This window comes from Chironomus tepperi, unplaced genomic scaffold, assembly GCF_022539635.2.
Source record: "Chironomus tepperi strain 1889 unplaced genomic scaffold, CSIRO-AGI_Ctep_v1 contig_354, whole genome shotgun sequence".
NCBI classification, from domain to species: domain Eukaryota; kingdom Metazoa; phylum Arthropoda; class Insecta; order Diptera; family Chironomidae; genus Chironomus; species Chironomus tepperi.
The window spans coordinates 3,842,211-3,857,987 of NW_027226476.1; the positions used below are offsets into that span (position 1 = coordinate 3,842,211).

Consider the following 15,777-nt stretch of genomic DNA (forward strand, 5'->3'; position numbering starts at 1 on the left):
ACGTAAAGCAGAAGCTGCTTGCGCTAAACGTAAGGGTAGATTCAATGCCAACAGATGTAGATGTACCTCTGCTGACAAACCAAGCTCTCCACGTTCAAGCAAACCAAAATCTTCAAGACCAAGCCAGGAAGAACAGACCGACAACCAGGATCAGACAAGACCAAGAACAGACAAGCCAAGATCAAGCCAAGAACTGACAAGGATCAAGCAAGCCAAGATCTGACAAGCCAAAATCTGATAAACCAAGAACTGACAAACCTAAGACCGACAAACCAAGAACTGACAAACCTAAATCAGGCAAACCAGAGAAATGCGCAGGTGCAATGAGAAGAAAGGAAGCATCTAAATGCGCAAGAAGAAACGGAAGATTCAATGCTAATAGATGCAGATGTACCTCTGCTGGCAAACCAAGTGCTCCAGGATCAAGACAAGCCAAGATCTTCAAGACCAAGAACAGACAAACCAAGATCTTCGAGACCAAGAACAGACAAGCCAAGATCAAGCAGACCAGGATCAGAGCAAGCCAAGATCTGACAAGCCAAAATCTGATAAGCCAAGAACTGACAAACCTCAAGCAAGCCAGGATCAAGCAAACCAAGAACTGACAAGCCTAAGATCTGGCAAACCTAAGACAAGAAATGCGCTAGTGCAATGAGAACGAAAGCAGAAGCATGCTAAATGCGCAAAAGAAAGGGAAGATTCAATGCTAATAGATGCAGATGTACCTCTGCTGACAAACCAAGCTGCTCCACGATCAGCAAACCAAGATCTTCAAGACCAAGAACAGACAAACCAAGAATCTTCAAGACCAAGAACAGACAAGCCAAGAATCGAGCAGACCAGGATCAAGCAAGCCAAGATCTGACAAGCCAAAATCTGATAGCAACCAAGAAGCAAACCAAGAACTGATAAGCCAAGAACTGACAAACCTAAGTCTGACAAGAAATGCGGTAGTGCAATGAGAAGAAAGGAAGCATCTAAATGCGCAAGAAGAAACGGAAGATTCAATGCTAATAGATGCAGATGTACCTCTGCTGGCAAACCAAGTGCTCCAGGATCAGACAAGCCAAGATCTTCAAGACCAAGAACAGACAAACCAAGATCTTCGAGACCAAGAACAGACAAGCCAAGATCAAGCATACCAGGATCAAGCAAGCCAAGATCTGACAAGCCAAAATCTGATAAACCAAGAACTGACAAACCTAAGACCGACAAACCAAGAACTGACAAACCTAAATCAGGCAAACCAGAGAAATGCGGTAGTGCAATGAGAAGAAAGGAAGCATCTAAATGCGCAAGAAGAAACGGAAGATTCAATGCTAATAGATGCAGATGTACCTCTGCTGGCAAACCAAGTGCTCCAGGATCAGACAAGCCAAGATCTTCAAGACCAAGAACAGACAAACCAAGATCTTCGAGACCAAGAACAGACAAGCCAAGATCAAGCAGACCAGGATCAAGCAAGCCAAGATCTGACAAGCCAAAATCTGATAAACCAAGAACTGACAAACCTAAGACCGACAAACCAAGAACTGACAAACCTAAATCAGGCAAACCAGAGAAATGCGGTAGTGCAATGAGAAGAAAGGAAGCATCTAAATGCGCAAGAAGAAACGGAAGATTCAATGCTAATAGATGCAGATGTACCTCTGCTGGCAAACCAAGTGCTCCAGGATCAGACAAGCCAAGATCTTCAAGACCAAGAACAGACAAACCAAGATCTTCGAGACCAAGAACAGACAAGCCAAGATCAAGCAGACCAGGATCAAGCAAGCCAAGATCTGACAAGCCAAAATCTGATAAACCAAGAACTGACAAACCTAAGACCGACAAACCAAGAACTGACAAACCTAAATCAGGCAAACCAGAGAAATGCGGTAGTGCAATGAGAAGAAAGGAAGCATCTAAATGCGCAAGAAGAAACGGAAGATTCAATGCTAATAGATGCAGATGTACCTCTGCTGGCAAACCAAGTGCTCCAGGATCAGACAAGCCAAGATCTTCAAGACCAAGAACAGACAAACCAAGATCTTCGAGACCAAGAACAGACAAGCCAAGATCAAGCAGACCAGGATCAAGCAAGCCAAGATCTGACAAGCCAAAATCTGATAAACCAAGAACTGACAAACCTAAGACCGACAAACCAAGAACAGACAAACCTAAATCAGGCAAACCAGAGAAATGCGGTAGTGAAATGAGAAGAAGAGAAAGTGCTAAATGTTCCAAATCAGATGGTGTTTTTGATGCTGCAACATGTAAATGTAATCCTAAACCAGTTCCAGAAGGTCCAACAACATGTGTCGATTCCGGTGAAAGTGACGAGGATGTTACTACAAAGAGTATGTCATGAGATTATATTTTGTATTATACTTAATTGATTAATATGTTCCTATATATATATTTTAGAACCTTGTGACTGTACATGTGCACCTGATTGTAAACGTCGTAAGATGATCATTGATGTATTACTCAAATACTTCTACCGTGATGTCTATGACAAAGATTGTTGCAAGAAGAACTGCAATTGCGATGGTGCCAAATTCCCAGAATGTGAAGAATCCAACACCAAAAAGACTGGAATGTTTGACATTTTGGCTAAATTGTTCAAACCACAAGGTGGTGACATTGAAGCTGGAAGTGTTGAAGTTGATGGCAAGAAATTGACACCTGAAAAGAAGGAGAAGTTTGGCAAGGCACTCCAAGATGCTGTTAAAGGCTTGGAAGATGTCCTCAACTCTTAAATTACTACTAGAAACTATTTTAAATTCCTCACATATTTTAAGTCCTAAATTGTCTACTTAAGTAATCCTATCCTATAATAAGTGGTGATTAGATAATACATTTACTTCTACTAATCCTATCCTTTCCATACTCTACTTTGAATTAGAATCACTTTTGTCTATCCTGCACCAAGTCTTTATTTTGTTGTTTTCCTATAAAGCAAAATTTTAGTGTAAGAAAATTTTTGTCTTTTTTCATACAAAATAAAGCGTCTTTATCGCACTGCAATGAATACTTTTGTGTCTTAATCAATTTGTATTGACAATTGACACTAGTCAATACGATTTTGTACCACGACTGCACAGAGCACCAGAAATCATCTATTTGTCAAGCGTCTAACAATGCTTGCAGTTACGTTATAAATTAACGGTCCATAAGAGAATTTGCATTATTAGCTATAAAGCAGGATCTAAGCATTTATTTATAAATTAGCAATATGGCGTAGAACAGGAATGTCAATTAGATGTCAAAACTGAGAATTTGTACAAGCCAGCAACAGTGTCAGCTGGAAGGCCTTTGGTAGCAACCTAGGCTTCAAGTCGGGGCATGATTCCAGTAAGTAAGTTAGTATAAATTAGATAATTTTTAATTTTGATCTATGGCCATCCTAAGGTGTCACCTGTGGCTGGTTCTATCACTTACTTCCGTCTGCCAATTTCCATTATTAAATGCACAACTGCCTTTTTTCAACAGCTTCTTTCCATAAGTTTTCTTGCTTTTTTCAAGAAAATGAAGTTTATAGACCTTATTTAAAGGAGCTTCAATAGGAGCTATTATTACATGTCAAGCCTGATGCCAGTCTGATAACATTTAATGCACATAATTTGAGTTAGAGCTTTGTTCAGCTCTTAGGTTGATGATGATTAATTCCTATTTCTAGGCTTGACACTTGACGAAAACCTTAAATTTTATGAACATTTTAAAAATTTAGAGAATAAGTTGAAATGTTGAAACATCCAGTTGCGTTTAAATGGGCACTTCGCTGCACAATCAGAAATCAGACATTTATCTCAAACTGCTTCTCGAATGAATACTTGAAATGTTTATCGCAATGAATATGGTGTAACTAAAATACATGTCAAAACTAAATTAAAAAATTGCAAGGAAAAGTAAAATTAAAATTGGATTGTATACTTAGCTGTTTTTCTTGAATATTGAAGCGAGACTGATGCGTGCTGCTATGATCCAACTAACGAAATGCCTCTGATCAGGATATGCTGTACAAGATTAATTATTCTAACTAATTCACAAATTTAATTGTTGAATATAGTTTATTTATTTGTTTACAAAATTTTGAACTCTTATTTTAAATTTTGAACTTCCGTTAATTTTCATATGTCATTTTTGTTAATTTTAAATTTAAAAATTCCGTTACTTTCAATATGTATTTAAATAATAAATTACGGTTATAAACTCCCAAGTTTCTTTGAATCATTGAAACTTGGTGTCACAATATTATGTATAAAAACAATGCCAGATTTGGCGTAAAAGTATAAATAAAATAATAATAATAATAATTGATCCACTGTGAATCGAAAGGAATTAATGAATCAGTGGATCAGGTTTCTGTTCCTAACCAAAACAGCTACTTCTGCTAGTTTCTTGTGATGTTGCTCTCCCATCTCTTAGATTGCTGGCTATCTACCTAAAACTAAAGGAACTGCTAATTTACATAATATGGACTCAGATGCCTTACAATTCTTAGAGGGGACAAGATCCCAAGTGGCTAAGCTATGGGATAAATTACAAAACACTTTCCAGTAAATTTTCAAGAACCAAAAGCTTTTTATTGACATTTAGCATCAAAATCAACACCAATTTTCATCCTCAAGGCATTTACCTTCAAACCATTTTAACGAAAATTTATTTTTTTCTGTCAATTTACTCAAAAATTTCTCATCAAAGTAAAACTTTTTGGCTGGATAGAGTCTACGGAAGTTTCCTTGATACAAGTGCTCACGAAATGCTTCGCGCATTTGAAAAATATTTTCTTCATTAATACATGGTAAGCATAGCTTACAGTTGATGTGTTCGCAACTTCGATGACAATTGAACTTGAGGCATGAATGAATGTCCACGGCAAGGTTCTTTTTGTTTGCAATCATCACGTCTGAATCGTTGAATCTACAAGAAAGAAGGTGAGGATTAAATTCTTATGTTTAATTTCTAGCAGAACAGCACAAATCGGGTAATTGATCCAAAATTTAGCGATCCTAGGGTATACTTTAGAGGTAGTGTGGTTATGGTTCTTGGAATGGGCCAAATTTCAGCAGAAATCAGTATGAAGTTTGATTGAAATCTGCTCGAATTTCGGTTGGTTCCAAGAACCACACTTATCATGCTCACCCTAAGTCATCCTACCAAAGTAACAATTCAATGTATTTAATTCCTTAGTATAAAGTACATTGATTTTCAGTTCACAGTGTAATTCGCCATAGAGTGTCCTAGAATACGCCCCTTGGCCAGCGTGACTTCATTAAGACACAGGATTTAAATCATATCCGCCATCAAGTCCAGAGTTTGGACAGTCTGTGGCTGAATTGGATCTTTTAACCGATTTGTACAATTTGGGTGAGTTGACTGAACTGCAGGCACAGGAAGTTCAAATTCAAACTTTATAGGTGATTTCTTTAGATTCCAAATTCTACTTTAGAGCAGTGGTGGACAACCTTTTATATTACACTACACACCATGGTGCTAAATCGCGACTAACACCGTAAAAGGCATGTAGTTTATAAAATTTTCAAGAATTATTGGCGGCACCCTTGTGCTCCGTGTTATACAGGTTGCCCATCACTGTTCACCAACAAAGGCTCCTAAATTTGAGTCCTGTCAACACTGCTGTTAAATGTCATAAAATTTACATAATCAGATCTAAGAATCTTACCTTGACATGAACTCAAAATACGATCCAGCACCAATCATCTTTACTAAATTGAACATTAATTGCTCATAAATTTTTGAATATTCTTCATCTATTTTTCTGACAGGTGTTATATTAGGACTCATATTCACTTCCATTACATATGGTGATAAATTTTCATCAAAAATAAAATCAAATCGAACTAATTCATAGAAATGATGTGTTGAGTAGTTGTAGTCTTTGGTCTGTGAAAGTTAAAGTTGTTTTAGGAATCAATGTAATCTGAATCAGGAGCGTGTTCGGAAAAGAGTTGGCAGGACTTTGGAGTCCGGACTCAAAAGACGAATCCGGACTCCACATTGGAGTCCTAACAACTCTGGTTGTGAAGAAGGGAGGGTTTATGGGGCCACTAATGTGACGTGACAAACAGGTTTAGGATCTGCTTTAGGCCTACTGTAGGCCCAGCTCTGCTTTAGGCCTACAGTTTAAAGTGGTATTCTAATGATTTGCATATTGCAAATGTACGACTACGTCATTAGACTTGATGTACAATGCAATGCACTTTGTTACAATTTGAATGCACAAGATTCAGACATGACAATCTCGAAGATGCTAGTAAATTCTTGTGGATAGCAGTGACGCATTATGTGTCAATGACCTCAAAATAGAATTGACAGGACTTTCATCCAAACTCCATGGAGTCCGGTGGATGTGTCTTCACATTGGAGTCCTGCCAACTCTACCTCAAAACTGCACCCAAAATTAGAACTGAGCATTGAAAACAGAACGCTGGAACTGACAAAAGAGCTTCAAAAATTAGACATGGCCTGAGATTGAAACTAGAACTTTTGGCACTTATCACTGAGGTTTGACCCTCAACACCTCTTCCTTCCTTTCTGAATACGCCGCTAATAAAATTATTCAAAATCATTATAAAACTCACAATTTTGGTGATATAAGGTTCAGAATTTCGAACAATCTTCACAATTGCGTCGTCAATTCGATTCCAAAACTTCTTAACATCAAATCCTTTTTCAGCAATAATTTTCTCAAAATGTTTAATTATAGGAAATTGGAATCTCTTGTATACATTCTCAAATGTTGGCATGGTAAATGGCGGATGCATTCCTTCCCTAAAAAAAAAAGTGAATTTAGATTCCCCGGATAAGCATAGAGCATGCTTTTATGGTACAGAAGTATCACTGCTGTACCCTAAAGCGGTCATTTAATTTGATCAAAACCAGTGCTTGATGTCGACTCGTAATTTGCATTCAAAAGTCAATTTGAGTCGAGTTGACTTCAAGCTCTATTCAATAGCATAACTACTTACTGTACGACATATTTATCTGGATTTTTAGCATCAAATGGATAATATTTTTCCTTACAAAATCTAAAAAGTACATCCGTACCAAATCGATAGATTCTAACTGGATCAAATGACGTAATTAACACAAAAACACCAAAATCAAAGGCATGTCCATCAATCAGGAATGGCTTATTCATAAATTGTTGATAAAATGTATCGGAATCATCGTAAATTATGTCTGACTTGTCAACAATTGAGACACCACGATTGAAGATGTTTTTCTCGACTAACTTGGCATCTGGATTCTTATGCATGAATTCCTGAAGCTTCTTTTTGTCTTTTGGCAGAATAAATGATGGCAATATGTACTCTAAATGTGCATTATTACGATTCATGTAAGCTTTTGTGCTTAATATTTCCATTCCTGGAAAATGATTGACTTTTTGTTCCAATCTTAATGGATGTCTATCTACATCAGCATAAAGTGGATGACTCTGTTCACCTGGTAAATAAAATGGACTGTCAATAGTCCACAGCAAGTCCCAATCATCACCATTTGATGCATTTACAAATTTATACTGTAAACTATCACATACTCGTTCCATAGTACGGAAGTGACCTAAAAGTAGGGAATGTGGAGTTTAATTATTATTGATCATAATCATAAGCATTTGTCATTATGTCCGGAAACTCAAATTGAGAAGTTTAAAGTCAGATTTGACAATTGACCGACGGCAATCGATAAAAGTCCCGGGAATATAGCCTGACATGAAGGGACACCGGCAACGGCCTCTAAAGGTGGTAGAAGTCATCGAGGACCGGTCGACTATCAAAAGCTGTTGTTACCTTACAGTTAACAGGTTACCTTACGGGTACGCTTACTTGTAAGGTTATCTGTAAGCGTACCTATAAGGCAACCTGTTATTTGTAAACTAACATCTGTTAACGAAAGTCAACCGGTCCTTGATGACATCTACGATCTCCGATAGCCTGTATCCGTTGACCATCGATGACACGAGGCAATAAACGAACTGATCACTGACTAGCGCTTACCTTTTTCATTCCATACGTCAACAACGACTGTCCAGTATCTTAAAGTCTTATACTCTTCCACATTTGTTGACTTTTCAGCTATTTGGACATTTGCTTCTTCATGATCATCAGGCTTAAAAATACAGCCGCAGATTATCGCTATTAAAATAACAATAATTCCAACTAAAATGATGAAAATCCAATTTTCAGATGACTTTGTACTTGGTTGACTCTTTTTTGGTGACATGTCCTTCGAATACACCTGTCTATAGCTGCAGCTGACACTGAATTATTAAGATAAATTTTAAACAATTTATTTAAACTTCTGTTTTAAAATGATGATAATTTTGATAAATACAAACCGTCTCGTTACAGTTCTGATGAAGGAATGAATTGAATTTTTTACTCTCAATAAAATACTTGGTACTCAATTTTTAGAGTCTTGTGTAATTCAATGAGGTCGTTCAGATATTACGTAACGCTTGTAGTAAGGGAGATGAGAAGGGGGAGGAGGGGCTGTCAAACCTCAAGCGGCTTGAGCTGAAAAATAGGTGCCTGTGACAGGCGAAAACAGTACAAACTATTGATAATTTGTATTGTTTTGTAGGAAATTATCAATAATTTGTACGGTTTTTGCCTGTCACTGGCACCTGTTTTCCAACTCTGCTCAAGCTTTCCAATGAAAGAGAGTGAGGGGGCCCAAGCAGCACAATGGAAAAATTGATTTTATCAGCCTTCAAGATGACTTCTGGACAACATGTCTTGTCGCAGACGCAGCGACGTAATGATGCCTTAACGAACCCGTTGTACTGTTTGGAGGAGGTTCAAAAAGAGGGTCATTCACATTATTAAATAAGAGAGAAGCCCCAAACACCTTTTCTACAAAAAAAAGTAATAACATTACTAATGGCAACATGTGTTATAATGTAACGTAATTTAGGTATTTTAGCAACTACTACGACAACATAAAATTAGTATTTCCAATAATATTTTACAATTTCCGATGTAATAAAAATCCCCTTGATTTTATTTGATTTATGGTCAATGATGATGATAATTTGGATCCAGCTCTGCACAATCTGGTGTCCAGGGTCTTGACCACAATTTGTATTCTTGCGAATGATACATGCCGAGTTGGATGTCTAGAACAGTGCAACCTTTTCAAACTCTTGGAATAAACAATCACAATTTCTTCTAACCCTTTAATCATCCACAATGTGACTAAGTGCCTGTCTAGGATCAATCTAGATACAAATCTAAGAATTGTAGGAAGTTTAATAATAGCTCTGATATTCATCCGAATTAATTTGATAAGCTATGCCTACTGAAAAAATAAAAAACAACATTTGTGTCCTTAGACGTCGGTACATCCAAAAACTGCAGATCTAACCTCTAAAACACATGAAATGCAGATCTGCGGTTTTACAAAATGCGCTTTAAATTGACAAAGCCTAACTTGCCCTAACAGATAAAGTGTATGGTCTCTAGAGCTTACTAACTGTATATATACTACATGATGATGCTCGTGAGTGTTGCTTTAACCTTTCTCTGCCCTTAAGAGCAAGCTAGGGTAGCTCTTTTCATGCTATGGTAGATTTTGTCCGAACCAGATCCAAACCTTAGTAATTAGACACTAGGAGTGCATTTCAAGAATTGGATTTGATGCCTCTAGACAGATACTTAGAATAAAGATTAGGGTCCGAAGATGAAAAATCGCAGTCCACGACCTACTAGACATTCGAAAAATTTAGAAACTTTTTTGATTAATTTTTCATATTAATTTTATTAAATATTTCAAATATTAAATCATTAACATTAATAGATTACAATAATCCACGTGCTGGTTGCTTCTGATATGGAATCATTGACTTTTCCAATATTTTAGACAGCAATGGATAGACTGGATCATACTGTGACTTGTTCTTCTCCCTAATATAATTCCTATATTTCAATAATGCACCACTAATCAGTTCCAATCGTTCACGATCCTTATGTTCTCTAAGCCATTGTATCAACTTCTCATCCGTCCATCCAGCAGCTTTATGTGGTGACTTCAAGTCCTCAGCCGCATGTCCAAAAAGCATGAATAATATGATATAAGATGGAATCAAATTATTCTCAAATTCAACAAGTTTTTCAGGTGTTTCGACAATAAATGATGAAATCATTCTCAGCATGCGATAGCTATTGCCAAGCACTGACATATCAGTCAAGATTGTTTGCAGCAAGTTCTCAAGATGTGAACAGTCTGACTTGATACGTTGACGTCCTTTAGTCGAAATAGGACGAAGAATTGACAGATTTTGTATAAAAAGTTCAATTGTCTTGTTGGCCAAATCAGTTGCGATTCTTGTGACTGCAATCTTGTCATTAAATGGTGTCATGTGCGATGACCAGGAACGATTTAAAAAGTCTTGAAATTCACGCATGTAAAGTGATGCGGATGTGATGTTAATGTTGTCAGAATTCAATGAAGGTTCACGATGCATCGATAGAAGGATGTTGTTGATATTGGACATGATTTGAGTCAGCAGTTGCTGTAAAATTAAAATTGTGACTTTCCGTTCATCCTCGACATTCCTTCGGATCCTCTCATATGACATTTTATCCCTTTTCTCCATATCCAAGCCAGCAAGCATCTCATCCATCTTCAGTTGATGATGATAAATTAAATTTGCAGCATTTATGTTCTGCATTTGTGCTGCATTTGGAATGGTCAGGACCTGATCAGCATCATTGCCAAATTTAACATTTGACTTGATTTTTGTTGTCAAGTCATTGTTGCATGCACAAAGGACACTGATGACTGAATTAAGTAAATCATCATCAATTAAGCTCACAGTCAGTTCCGTTGTGGCATTTTTGACCATTTGGTCGATGACTTCTTCAGTGAGCAGCTCATGTGCTGGAATCTTTAAATTTGCAGCACATTTTTCAATATAACCGGATTTTAAAGAACTAAAAATTGTCTTGTCTAGTTCCAACTCCTTATTGCTGACTTTTGACTGTAGATTATTGAAAAATGCAAGCAATTTAGGCAGACTTTGCTGTAAATTTTGCAAGACATGAACCTGTGACTCCTCAAATGACATTTTCAGCAAGTCACAAAGTTTACGTGAAAATTTCTTCATAAAATCTTTACTTGGATTTTCAGTGATATATCCACTCGTGATTTTCTTTAAACATCCATCAATCACAACAATCTGCTCACAAATTGTGACTAATTCGTCAGTAAACAGCCACTCGAGTGCTGCAAGAAGTTTTGCCTTAAAATTCATTGATGTCGTCAGCTGTGGAACACGTCCTGGTAATTTTGATGCTTTTGATAGTCCAGTAACTGTCGATGGTGATCCTTTAATGGACGTCTTTTGTAATGTCTGCAAGTCAGCTCCATTAAAGCACTGCTTAATACTTTGTCGGACATCATTCAAATAACTTTCAATTTGATTATCTAAAAATGATCCAAGAACATCCAAATTTCGATAAATTTCCAAACTTTTCATAATTGTTGTCTCGTCCATATCCTGAATTCCATTCAGCAAGTCACGATTTGCAATGTGCAGGAGCTTCTGCTTTAAATTAATCACTGCTGCTCGTTCATCAATTAAAATATTAATTTTCTTCAAATCTTTATCATTAACAAGTCCATCAAGCTCATAGACCAACAATGCCTGCTTATTCAGCTCTGATGTCTCTTTCAACTTCCTGTACAGCTGCAAGAACCTCTGAATTTTCCTCATCAACTGCGATGTATTGTAAAGTCGTTCACAAACAACAATTTGCTTTTCAAGCTTCTCATATGGAACATAGACATGCTTCTTAAGGCTATCGACACCCGTGTGAAGCTGCGTTAGGTCATCATTGAGTGACTCAAGTGCAACCATCAATTTTGATGCATTTGCTGAATGTTTAATAAGATTTGGATAATCGTGACGAATTTTTTGCTTTAATTCAGTGGAAATGATGTCAAGACCGTCGGTGAGTTTCTTGATTTGCTCGGGAAATGAAAGGTTTTGGGATGATGAGGATGAACTTTCATTGTGAAGGAAGTTCTTGAGGAAATCTAGAAAATAATTGGAAATTATTAAAATTATTAAAATTGTCCATTAAATTGACTCAATTTTACCATCATTCTCAATTCTATCAATTACTGATGTCTGAACCATTTTAGATGTCCTTCAATTATTCCATAAAATTCTCGTATATCCACCTTAGTTGATTGATTTTCTAATTTTCCGATGATTCGTGGCAGCTGATTGACTAAAAATGAGAAATAACAACACAAACTTTGTATTCAGCACAACAATTTTTTATGATTTTAGAAACTTTTTGTTTACAATCCTCAACAGGAACGGAATGGAATTGAATGTGAAACTTTTTGATTGACGACCGCTCAAGATGATGAAAATTTAAGGACTTTTTGAATCTTTTCAATGCTTACTAATAAAAAATGTTTCAAAATTTAAATACAGGACATTTTAGAAGCCATTAAACTAGCAGTGGACAACCTGTTTGGTGCTATTTACTGACTTGCATCCCTAACAGGCAAAAAGCTTACTTTCATAGTACAGAAAGACCACTGCGGTCCCTAATAGCGGTCTCTATTCATGTTAGTCCTTCACTTGCTCTACACATCAGCTTTGATCCATGACTTCCCTCATTTTGCATCTGAAGCTGATTCCATCGCTGGCAACCGCTTGCCAATTACCAACACCAAGTGCTTCACTGTCTCTATCAACAGTCTCCTTTTGCCTTCCTCGTGGTTTTCTTCTAAGTGGATCAGACTTAAAGACTTTACTAAAGTTTGGGAAGCTTCACTAGATATCTACCCATAGCAGCCTGACGATGATGATGATTATGATGATGAAAATGATGATGATGATGATGATGATGATGATTGGTTCCAATTGATCCACTGTGAATCGTAGGGCGTTAATAAAGTGATTAAACAAGTTTCTGTTCCAGGCTATAACGGCTTCTTCTGCTAACTTCTTTTGTTGTTGTTCTGCCTCCTTCTCTACTGTTGTACGCCAAGTAATTTTCCTTCTGCCAACACTCCTTTTGCCTTTAACGTTCCAAAACAGTCAAAACAGTGCCTTAAAGTGTTACCGATCCATCTCCACTGTATTTTTCCAATCTCGACAGCGATGACTTGCTGGTTTGTCATCTTATACAGATCAGAATTACTAATGACTTTTGGATAGTAAATGCCACAAATCTTCCTAATGCCTAATGATCAATGACTCTAGAACGGATGATATGTGAATCCATAAGAAGTCTTTTTGACAGCAATACTTAATTTGCCGACATGATCTTTATTTCGACACAAGTAATATTGTAATTCTCATATGAGTTGCCTTATGCTGCAACAGACGATTAGGTTGCATGCTCGCTGACAGTTTGTAACTGGTGATCAGCATTGGAACTAGAGTTAATAGGACTTTTGCGAGTCCAGACTCCAAAATTCCAAAAAGTCGCCAACATTATGGAAGTCCACTTTCTTTTTAGTTGGCGCTTCCACATTAGAGTCCTGCCATATCTGATTGGAATTGCTCAGGGGCTTAGTCAGAAATGGAAGGAGATTGAGTCTGATGGAATTTTGTTGTATCGAGAAAGATGGGGTTTGATCCCCAAAATTCTCATTAATACGTCCCTCGAATTGGTCATAAAGGAACTGAAAAGCCATAAAAAAGAACAAATTTGGCAATGACTAAAATTGCTTTATTCACAAGTTCCATAATTATTCATTAATGTTAAGTGCCTTCATAATTTTTGTCAACTTTTCATCAATTTTTTGACCTTGTTCCTTCATTGCCTTCTCGAGCTTGTCAGTTCTGAATCTCAATGATGACAAAAGTCCAGCATGATCAGTTGTGGCCGCATTTTTAATATTTTGGATCTCTCTGAGCATTGATGTTTTGGTATTTTGTACACTTTCATCAAGAATTTCCAATTTTGTGTCGATGTCCTCATTGCGGTTCCTTAAGTCATCTTTCAGTGCATCGCATTGGCTGTTGTTCATCTGTGCAGCAGTTCCACTCAATTTCTCATCAATTTTTGCGATATTTTGACTCATTTTTGTGAAATTTTCGTTGATATTGTCTTGAAGTGCTGCGCATTGCTGAGTGTCAGGTCCATTTGTAGCAAGGGTCATCAAATCTGTCAAATTTTCTGCTATTTTGTCAACTTTGGACTCTAATGCTGAGCATGTCTCGAATTTTGAGCTTTCTGTTGTTGTTGAAGTTGTTGTTGGTTCCGTTGTGGTTGTGGTTGTTTTGGCTAGACTAGCTCTTAAGCCTTGAAGTTTGCTTTGAAATGAATTTTGAAATTTTGAATTTTCCACTTCATTTTCCAATTTTCCCAGTTTTTCCTTGAGCTGTTCTGAACTTAATATTGAAGATTCAGCTTCGAGGTTCTTGACTTTTTGCTCCAAATTTGAATAATCTGAAGTTGTGCATTGGTTTTTTGCTATTTTGATGACATTTTGAACAGCTGTTGGTTTGTTGGAAGCATCCATGTTGATACATACATTTGAGATTAGGTATAAAGTCTTCAGTTTAGTCAGCTTGTCAAACACATTTGGATCAATATGCGAAATTTTGTTAGAATTTAAAGAAATGTACTCTAAATTTGGATTAAACTCAAATAAATCCTTTTCCAATATTTCTAAATTATTGTAGGGCAAATAAAGATACTTTAAATTTGGGAAATGTTTCAAGTCACTTTGATGAATTTCCTTAAGTCCAGTGTATCTAATGGAAATTCCTTTAAGATTCTTAAATATTTTGTTTAATCCACGTGGAAAATAATGAATTTGTCCTTTATTATGAACCTGAAAAACCTCAACATTGTCATTATTATAGCCAGCCTGATATGTGCCAGTCACTGAGTCAATTTGTGCAGCATCAAGTGAAGTTATTGCGACTGAATTTTTAACACTGCAACAATAAACTCTCCCTAATGAATAGCCCCAATCACTTGTATAAAATTGACACCCAAGTGATGCTGATTGTGATGATCCAAAGAGTGCCAAAGTCATGCACAGAAGCAATCTAGTCGAATAAGTTAAAAATAGACAATTAAGCATCAATAAAGCTGAACTAGTTTAACAAATTTAACTCACATAATTATTTTGAACATTTTCACAATTTTATGTCCAACACAAAGTCCCCAAATGCAGGATATAAATTGAAATTGTTGACCAAATCAAGGCACAGCTCACAGCTTCTTCAGAATGATCCTCAATTTAAGACAGATGATTTGAAAGTGAAGCCAGAACAGCACAGGAACTGCTTTTATACAAAATTATTTCCCAAAAACACACGCGACCAATTTTTGAGAGTATTGGAACTGATGATAAGTCAAATCCGGATTTTGAGTAGAAAAAACCGGCGAGAATTTTAGCATTGATAAGGATTTTGAGCTGATATTGATGCTGTTGTTGACCGTCACTTGACTATCGCTGTCTATATTCTATATACTTTTTATGACCTCTTCTATATAAATTCTTTTTGTGTAATACATTTTGGTAAGGCTGATATTTGCGATGTTTACGCAAAACCGAGCAGCAATCATGGCACACGTGTATATTGTGGCACACATGCTGTCCATGGATTGAAGTGTCAGCTTCTTAATTTATTTATCCAGATTTGATTTCCACGTCGTGACTTGTCCGATTTGAGTTTAATTTCGAAGATATTGCTGTAATGTTCAATTGATTAGGGCTTGATACATATCATGGATCAAACTAGTATAGACGTGGCCACTTGTGACCAATAGTAGCATAGACACTCTG

The 15,777-nt window shown here is 36.7% G+C and overlaps 4 protein-coding genes across 4 annotated transcripts; 1 reads left to right on the forward strand and 3 right to left on the reverse strand.

Annotated features, from left to right (window-relative positions):
- The first annotated feature begins 944 nt into the window (after positions 1-944).
- LOC139094308 (balbiani ring protein 1-like) lies at positions 945-3,013 on the forward strand. Its single transcript, XM_070645334.1, has 2 exons — positions 945-2,339; positions 2,407-3,013. The coding sequence occupies exons 1-2, from the start codon at positions 959-961 to the stop codon at positions 2,739-2,741; spliced, it is 1,716 nt and encodes a 571-aa protein (XP_070501435.1). The 5' UTR covers positions 945-958; the 3' UTR covers positions 2,742-3,013.
- A 1,529-nt stretch (positions 3,014-4,542) lies between these two features.
- Positions 4,543-8,438, reverse strand: LOC139094312 (probable tubulin polyglutamylase ttll-15). The gene is made up of 6 exons (XM_070645339.1): positions 8,345-8,438; positions 8,004-8,266; positions 6,975-7,569; positions 6,588-6,777; positions 5,669-5,889; positions 4,543-4,905 (listed from the first exon to the last, which is right to left on the reverse strand). Exons 2-6 carry the CDS (start codon positions 8,227-8,229, stop codon positions 4,590-4,592), a joined length of 1,548 nt encoding a protein of 515 aa, XP_070501440.1. The 5' UTR covers positions 8,230-8,266; positions 8,345-8,438; the 3' UTR covers positions 4,543-4,589.
- A 1,298-nt stretch (positions 8,439-9,736) lies between these two features.
- fws (four way stop) lies at positions 9,737-12,263 on the reverse strand. Its single transcript, XM_070645319.1, has 2 exons — positions 12,109-12,263; positions 9,737-12,045 (listed from the first exon to the last, which is right to left on the reverse strand). Exons 1-2 carry the CDS (start codon positions 12,146-12,148, stop codon positions 9,806-9,808), a joined length of 2,280 nt encoding a protein of 759 aa, XP_070501420.1. The 5' UTR covers positions 12,149-12,263; the 3' UTR covers positions 9,737-9,805.
- A 1,443-nt stretch (positions 12,264-13,706) lies between these two features.
- Positions 13,707-15,238, reverse strand: LOC139094321 (toll-like receptor 6). Its single transcript, XM_070645350.1, has 2 exons — positions 15,106-15,238; positions 13,707-15,034 (listed from the first exon to the last, which is right to left on the reverse strand). Exons 1-2 carry the CDS (start codon positions 15,120-15,122, stop codon positions 13,723-13,725), a joined length of 1,329 nt encoding a protein of 442 aa, XP_070501451.1. The 5' UTR covers positions 15,123-15,238; the 3' UTR covers positions 13,707-13,722.
- Between the last annotated feature and the right edge of the window lie 539 nt (positions 15,239-15,777).